This window comes from Aegilops tauschii, chromosome 5 (genome assembly GCF_002575655.3).
Source record: "Aegilops tauschii subsp. strangulata cultivar AL8/78 chromosome 5, Aet v6.0, whole genome shotgun sequence".
NCBI lineage: Eukaryota > Viridiplantae > Streptophyta > Magnoliopsida > Poales > Poaceae > Aegilops > Aegilops tauschii.
In genome coordinates, this window is record NC_053039.3 from 89989360 (window position 1) to 89998507 (window position 9148).

The window sequence follows — 9148 nt, forward strand, 5'->3', positions numbered from 1 at the left end:
TTAATTTAGTGATTGTTTTACATTATAATGAGTTGTTAAATCATTAGGTGAAAGTACCGCAGATTAGTTTCAGTGATCAAGTATAATATGGATATGGCATATACTTGATCACTTAGCTAGGATCCATCCAGCTGAAACTAATCTGCGGTTTCTTTCATAAATGATATAATAACTCATCATCATCATATTAATATAAAAACTCTTGCATCATATCATCACCAACAACAGTATACTAGCTAGCTAAAAATCACCATAGTCGTCATTACCACTATTTAATCATCATAGTCATTACCGCTATCTAATCACCACCAACACTAGCTTAAAGAAGAAACATTCACTTGTACCAGAAGCAAAGATATCATCGAGTTCAACATGGTCATGATATTATAAGCGTTCATAACACCAAAAAAGCAAATCACTCTTTGAGATCAAGTTCAGGACGAAGAACACGGACATGAGAGGACAAGTACTAAGAGCATGAACTAGCTAAATCACTCCTGCTGCTCTCTCTCAGGTAAAATAGCATAGAACATGTATAGCTCTGCTGATTCATCACACCGGAGCATGCAGATGAACCTGTCTCCTAATCGTGGGCTGCGCTTCTGATTGCTGCCCCCTAGTACTTCTCTGGGATCGTTAACAATTTTGCTCCAATCTTTCACTATTAAGCATTCATCGCTTTTAGAAATCCTGAATGCACTCATGTGCAATGTAGGATATCTTGGCCGTAAGCTAATCATTGACATGCGACCTTTAGTCTCGATCCACTAAGGCACAACTGTCATCGGGAGTCCCCATTGAAGAACATCGTATAGTAATTAATATACTTAGCAATGAAAGTTTAGCTTCAAAAATAATGTATGCAAAAGATGCACTGAGGACAAATAGTAAAAATCTTACCATCTTTCCTAAATAGATGTGACCGTAGTTCAATATGATCACTATTGGTCGCACGTTTTAAGTACTAACATTTCTAAGTGCAGGAAGAAAATTTGTCTTGACAGTATGAAGATCCTCAAGCCATGAAACATAATGACTTATCTCCTCGCAGTTTAGTTCAGCCCCGGGACAGTAGTAGGTCCTGTCTACCAAGCGCTGGACATGTTTGCTTGAACGGAAATAAGCTGACAATAGAAATTAGTTGTCAACTATTTTTGAATAAACAATATCAAAGACATAAATATGGTTGAGAAACTCACATAATGGTAGAACTGGAGGCGTCTGCACATCGACCCAGATGTCTCTATTACCTTCAATATCATCTTCCGGACTAATATCAAAGGTGATAACCATATCAGGCTCAAATGCATAAGCCTTGCATAGTGCTTGCCAAGTTTTGCATTCAAAATAGGTGTATGTGTCTGCATTGTATAATTTGACATTGGAAGTATAACCATGCTCGGTCTCCAGGTAAACTCTCTTTACCTCCATAGTTTTCATAGCACTGAAACCTATCTTATCCAAGACAAAAATTCTTGCATGGCAGGGGATGCGCTAGTAGAATAGTGAAAATTTTAAATTATAAGTTGAAGCAAATGAAGCATATATAAGTCATGCTTAACTACGAAAAAAGACTTGCCGTTGTGACTTACTGTATCCACTTCGAAGGTCTCATCCAGCTTGATGCTGAAGCGCCTATCATCAACAAGGAAATTTCTGTTGCACAGGCCACGCTAGTCTTCACAATATTCGCACATAATGAAATCTTTTTCGTCGTCAGACGACATTTCCTATTTTCATATAGGTGAAACATTAAACACTTACTAGTTCTATTAATTCAACTAATTCAACTACTTTTATTAATTCAACTAGTTCTATTAATTCAAGTAATTCAACTAAGCATTTACTAAAATTAAACTAGTTCTCTTAATTTTCTTACTAAAATAAAGTAGCTAGTTCTATATAGTAATATTTTAATTAGATCATCAAATCTCAGATACCTAAATTTTCTTACTAAAAATAAACTAGTTCTATTAATTCAACTAATTAACTCAACTAAGAATTACTAAAAATAAACTAGTTCTATTAATTTTCTTACTAAAATATATAAAGTAGCTATATATAGTAATATTTTAATTAGATCATCAAATCTCATATACCTAAATTTTCTTACTAAAAATAAACTAGTTCTATTAATTCAACTAGTTCAACTAAGCACTTACTGAAAATGAACTAGTGATATTAATTTTCTTACTAAAAATAAACTAGTTATATTAAATCAACTAGTTCAAATCTCATATACCTAATTCATGTAACATTAACATTCTAACAATCTTATCTACGTAATTCATCTAATTCGATCATCTAATTAACAATTTGACATGCATTAATCTAAACAACAGCAAACAGAAAATGTGTCTGTGTGTGTGTATGTGTGTGTGTACGAGCAGGGGGCGGCGGCGTACGGGCGGCCGCGCGAGACGGCGACGCGAAGGGGACGGCGCGACGGGCGGCGGGCCGGGGGCGACGACGGCGACGTACGGGGCGGCGGCGTGAGACGGCGACGACGGGCGGCGGGGGCGACGGCGCGCGGCGGGGGCGGTGAGGGCGAGACACTGCACGCGATGGGCGACGGCGGCGGCGATTTCGCGCGAAGCAGTTGAAGAAGAAGTGGGGAGATGGGAACTGAATTTTTCGTAAGTGCTATATATATAGGCAGGGCTTTTATTATCTGTTGATGGCTCCAACCAGTACTAAAGGCCAATTTTGGCCAGGCCAAGCGGCGGGAAGCGACCCCCTTTAGTACCGGGTGGTGGCTCCAACCGGTACAAAAGACCCCACCTTTAGTACCGGCTGGAGCCACGAACCGGTATTAAAGGGGGTGCGCTGCCAGGCGACGGCGCAAAGTTTAGTCCCACCTCGCCGGGCGAAGAGCAGCCGCACTGGTTTATTAACCCAGCCGCGGCTGCTCCTTCGAACTCCTCTATATAGCAGGCTTCTGGGCCTAACTATGGTGCGCTGCCCTATGAGCCTGCTGGCCCTTCTGGGCCTGAATTTGCACACCCGAGGTCTGGCAGGCCCACCGGGCAGCGCCCCAACAATTTTTTATATAGTTTTTTTCTTTTCTGCATTATTTATTTTCTTCTATTTATTTTTGAGTAATTTTTTATATTGTTTTTTCTTTTCTGCTTTATTTATTTTCTTCTATTTATTTTCTGAGTAGTTTTTATATAGTTTCTTTCTTTTCTGCTTTATTTGTTTTTATTTATTTATTTCGGAGTATTTTTTTTTGCTGTATTTAGTTTCTTTGTGAATATTTTTGCTTTAGGTACAAAAGATTACAAACTTTCTGTTAGTGCCAGTAGTTTTGAAATTTGAATAGTTTAAACTTTGTAGTGATTTTCAATTTCACGGTCATTTAGCTCTCTAAACAAATCGGTAAATGAATGAAAAACAGTAAATGATGTCAGAAAGGGTTGAAAATTGATGACGTCGCTTTGAATGCTGCATACTGAACGCAAAAAAGGTCTGGAGTTCAAATAATTTAAAAAAATGAAGTGCCTGTGTAATAGATGAGTTCTCGTCCGAAACCCTGATACTCCGAAAGAGATTGTCCAGTTTGTACACGAAGTGCATCCAGTTTTTGCCGTAACCCTCTCTACTCTTTTGCACATGCTATGTGGGTGAAATGATGATATCATGCCAACTTTCAACATTTTCAGAGTTCATTTTGTAGTGATTTTCAATTGCACGGTCATTTAGCTCCCTAAACAAATCGGTAAATGAATGAAAAACAACAAATGATGTCAGAAAGGGTTAAAAATTGATGACGTCGCTTTGAATGCTGCATACTGAACGCCAAAAAAGTCTGGAGTTCAAATAAGTTAAAAAAATGAAGTGCCCGTGTAACACATGAGTTCTCGTCCGAAACCCTGATATTCCGAAAGAGATTGTCCAGTTTGTACACGTAGTGCATCCAGTTTTTGCCATAACCCTCTCTACTCTTTTGCACATGCTATGTGGGTGAAATGATGATATCATGCCAAGTTTCAACATTTTCAGAGTTCATTTTGTAGTGATTTTCAATTTCACGGTCATTTAGCTCTCTAAACAAATCGGTAAATGAATGAAAAACAGCAAATGATGTCAGAAATGGTTGAAAATTGATGGCGTCGCTTTGAATGCTGCATACTGAATGCAAAAAACGTGTGGAGTTCAAATGAGTTTAAAAAAATGAAGTGCCCGTGTAACACGTGAGTTCTCGTCCGAAACCCTGATATTCCGAAAGAGATTGTCCAGTTTGTACACGTAGTGCGTCTAGTTTTTGCCATAACCCTCTCTACTCTTTTCAAATGCTATGTGGGTGAAATGATGATACCATGCCAAGTTTCAACATTTTCAGAGTTCATTTTGTAGTGATTTTCAATTTCACGGTCATTTAGCTCTCTAAACAAATCGGTAAATTAATGAAAAACAGCAAATGATGTCAGCAAGGGTTGAAAATTGATGACGTCGCTTTGAATGCTGCATACTGAATGCAAAAAAAGTCTGGAGTTCAAATAAGTTTAAAAAAATGAAGTGCCCGTGTAACACATGAGTTCTCGTCCGAAACCCTGATACTCTGAAAGAGATTGTCCAGTTTGTACACGAAGTGCGTCCAGTTTTTTTCGTAACCCTCTCTACTCTTTTGCACATACTATGTGGGTGAAATGATGATACCATGACAAGTTTCAACATTTTTAGAGTTCATTTTGTAGTGATTTTCAATTTCACGGTCATTTAGCTCTCTAAACAAATCGGTAAATGAATGAAAAACAGCAAATGATGTCAGAAAGGGTTGAAAATTGATGACGTCGCTTTGAATATTGCATACTGAACGCAAAAAAAGTCTGGAGTTCAAATAAGTTTAAAAAAAACCTAATACTCCGAAAGAGATTGTCCAGTTTGTACACGAAGTTTATCCAGTTTTTGCCATAACCCTCTCTACTCTTTGGCACATGCTATGTGGGTGTAATGATGATACCATGCCAAGTTTCAATATTTTCAGAGTTCATTTTGTAGTGATTTTCAATTTCGTGGTCATTTAGTTCTCTAAACAAATTGGTAAAAGAATGAAAAATAGCAAATGATGTCAGAAAGGGTTGAAAATTGATGGCGTCGCTTTGAATGCTGCATAATGAACGCAAAAAAATCTAGAGTTCAAATAAGTTTAAAAAAATGAAGTGCCCGTGTAACACATGAGTTCTCGTCCGAAACCCTGATACTCCGAAAGAGATTGTCCAGTTTGTACACGAAGTGCGTCCAGTTTTTGCCATAACCCTCTCTACTCTTTTGCACATGCTATGTGGGTGAAATGATGATACCATGCCAAGTTTCAACATTTTCAGAGTTCATTTTGTAGTGATTTTCAATTTCACGGTCATTTAGCTCTCTAAACAAATCGGTAAATGAATGAAAAACAGCAAATGATGTCAGAAAGGGTTGAAAATTGATGACGTCGCTTTGAATGCTGCATACTGAACGCAAAAAAGTCTGGAGTTCAAACAAGTTTAAAAAAAAGAAGTGCCCGTGTAACACATGAGTTCTCGTCCGAAACCTTGATACTCCGAAAGAGATTGTCCAGTTTGTACACGAAGTGCGTCCAGTTTTTGCCGTAACCCTCTCTACTCTTTTGCACATGCTATGTGGGTGAAATGATGATACCATGCCAAGTTTTAACATTTTCAGAGTTCATTTTGTAGTGATTTTCAATTTCACGGTCATTTAGCTCTCTAAACAAATCGGTAAATGAATGAAAAACAACAAATGATATCAGAAAGGGTTGAAATTTGATGACGTCGCTTTGAATGCTACATACTGAACGCAAAAAAGTCTGGAATTCAAATAAGTTTAAAAAACATTGTTTATACATGTGAGGGCGTAAACATGTAAAAATATACATCAAAAATACATTGATTATCAATGAGCTTTTTGTGTACAATCTGAATTGTCAACATGAGTCCTCAACGGTTTAGAAACCGGTGTAGACTCATATTGCGACCACAAATTCTACACATAGAGTTCAATGAAGACCAAGTGCTTGTGATAGTTTGAAAAGTAACATATTTAAGGTGGTAAAAATCCTGCTAGGGGAGCGAGGTGGGACTAAAAACAGCTTGCCACAACCTCTTTACTACCGGTTCATACCACGAACCGGTACTAAAGGGGCTGGCCGGGCCCCAGCCTGACAACAACCAGCCACTGCCTCTTTAGTACCGGTTCGTGGCATGAACCGGTACTAAAGGTTCGCTCTGAACCGGTACTAAAGATCTCCTCCCGCCTAGCCGTTGGAACCGGCACTAATGGACACATTAGTGCCGGCTCAAATTCAAACCGGGACTAATGTGTCTCACATTTGACCCTTTTTTCTACTGGTGATTTTCTCATCTTGAGTTGAAAGAGGCAATAACTGTTATATGTTGCAGCATTTTATCCTTATTTTTTCCACTGGGTTTGCAGAAGTTTCAGTAACATATCAAACACTATGTTCCTCATATTTTTTCCATGGGATTTTTAAAGGAGACTTAGTAAGATGATGAACTCTTATGTGATCAAGCGGTGATTAGGGGGGTGTTAAAAATAAATAACCCTCGCGGTTATTAGGGAATAATCCCCGCTCCTTCTCACATGTGCGGTTGCACACTTTCACCAACTGTCACGGTGGTTCCTAGAACGAGGTTTCTATGGACCATCGCATCCCTCAGAGGCGATCGTTCCCATTGTATATAAGTGTTCATTCATCATCAATAAAAAACAGTTTAATCGTTTGTTATCTCTCTCGGTTGTCTCCCGATTCTACATTCAAAATACTCACAACAAAACAAGGGGGCATATGCAGCACACCCACGTGTCAGAGTGGAGTTTGGAAGTTGGGATAGATCTATTGGCTATGCCCAGGAGGAGGAAGAAGACTCACGCACACAGCACATGCACGGGAGAAGAACACACAGAGTCTGGTGCACGCACACTTGTGCTTTTCTCTTGTTCTCTCTTAACAAAATAAACAACATGATTACAGAGCTTTATATCATAGCTCACACACACGGACGCCCAAGCCTAACAGCCTGATCCACTAATACTGCTCCACTAACCGCACTAGCATGCACAGCTTGAGTCACTTCCAAGTCGCTGGAGATCAGGTCACTTGGCGCATGCCGCAACTAACTGCGCCCGCTTATATCTCCACGTCTATATCCTCTCTGACTAGGCCGCTTGGACTCCACGCATAGCTGGTTCATACCGTTACCACATCCATGCAGATTAGATCAACCCAACGGCACACACACTAGTGCCATTGCTACACATGCATGGTGCCATGCGACACTCACAACTTGGCACGACAAATCTTGCCATGCACACTACTCTCTAATCTGCATGACTTATTTTGAATCAGCTAACACCCTACTAGCTTGGACGACCCAACTAAATGCATAGAGAAAAAACTTAAACATGATGAATAGCTAATCAACAAGGTTAACTCCAACAAGGTCATGTCAATCAAGACAAATAAATTAATGAGACAAACTATTTAGGTATTATAGATATATAGATGATCGACCGGTTCCTTACCGCCATGACCCGCGGGCATTGAAGAGCCGAAAAAGATCTCTGAATTGTTAATGCAACTAGCCACACCGTCAGTCAGGTAGGTTTGTTCCCACGTACACGCACAGGGGTTCACGCGTGCTATATATACGAGAGTGTCCACTAATTGCCAGCATCATTCAGAACTACACGTTCATCACTAGCTAGCTAGCTAGCTATGCAGATGGCCCGCGCCGGAGCTACCCTCCTCGGGGTCCTCCTCTTCGCCTTGCTGGCCGGTTTCGCGGCCGGGGAGGAAGACTGCTACCACGACATCATAAGATGCTGCAACGAGACGATCAAGAAGGAGGGTCCGTACATCTCCCCCAGCCAGGTCTGCCGCCGCGAGGTGAGGAAGGCGGACATGCCCTGCGTCTGCCACATCCTCACCGCCTACGACGAGCGGACCGTCAGCCCAGAGAAGCTCGTCCGCTGCGCCCACGACTCCGGCGTCGACCTTCCCGTCGGGAGCATATGCGGAAGTAAGCAGACCCGCTCCTCCAACTGGCGCCATCTGCCGCCGCCGCCCCACTACCACCACCCGCCTACTTCTTGGAACAGTCAGTCGTTTCGCCATCCGCCGCCGCCGCCCCCACACCATCACCCGCCTACTTCATGGAACAGTCAGTCGTTTCGCCATCCGCCGCCGCCGCCCCCACACCACCACCCGCCTACTTCATGGAACAGTCAGTCGTTTCGCCATCCGCCGCCGCCGCCGCCCCCACACCACCACCCGCCTACTTCTTGGAACAATCAGTCGTTTCGCCATCCGCCGCCGCCGCCCCCACACCACCACCCGCCTACGACTTGGAACGGACACTCGTTTCGCCATCCGCCGCCTCCGCCGCCCCACCACCAGCCGCCGCGGCCGCTCTGCTCCTCCATCGGGCGCAGCCCAGAGCCTCCCTACTCCAAGCCCCACACGTGAGAAGTTTCGATGTGGAGGTTGATATGATGGAAGAAGAACTAAACAAGTGAGCGCGTGCCTACATGTACGCTGATATGATGTGGAGTAATTGTCTTTGTCCGGACCGTCTATGTACTACTAGCATTCGAACCGCCAGTCGAAATAAGGTGTGCCCACATAAAATTGACTTGAGACTCAAATCAATGTGATGGTGGAATCATATTGTGTGTGGCCGCTTGTTTTGGAATCGTGTGTTGGTGGATATGCCCCCCATGTGGGTATTAACTCATAACAGAGATGTCAATAGCAATGTTCTAATTCTCCTCAGAACTAAATAGCTGCATTTCACCCCGCAAAAAATAAAAATAAATAGCTGCATTTCAGTTAAGAACTTAGCACTATTGCATAGTATGATTTCTAAGGGTTTACCAACAAAAATGTCATTGGGCGACCAACTGGCCTAATTTCACAACAGGACCTACTGTTGAAAAAAATAACTATTAGCTAATAAGCCAATACATGGAGCATATCAACTACAATATAGTGCATGACCGTATACTTTCATAAAGTAAATAGTAGCATACCGTCCCTAAGAAGTCTTCTATCGATTTTAAGTATCCTCATTTGTTAGGCCTTCAGTGTATTCTTTTCTTGTTGTCCATTTTACTACCTGAAATA

The 9148-nt window shown here is 41.6% G+C and overlaps 1 protein-coding gene across 1 annotated transcript; it reads left to right on the top strand.

Moving 5' to 3' along the window:
• Positions 1-7720: 7720 nt before the first annotated feature.
• Positions 7721-8717, top strand: LOC109780263 (uncharacterized). Its single transcript, XM_020338854.4, has one exon. It carries the CDS (start codon positions 7742-7744, stop codon positions 8489-8491), a length of 750 nt encoding a protein of 249 aa, XP_020194443.3. The 5' UTR covers positions 7721-7741; the 3' UTR covers positions 8492-8717.
• The last annotated feature ends 431 nt before the right edge of the window (positions 8718-9148 follow it).

Coding starts and splice junctions, on each gene's coding strand:
- LOC109780263 (XM_020338854.4), top strand. CDS start 7,742: ATGCAGATGGCCCGCGCCGGAGCTACCCTCCTCGGGGTCCTCCTCTTC.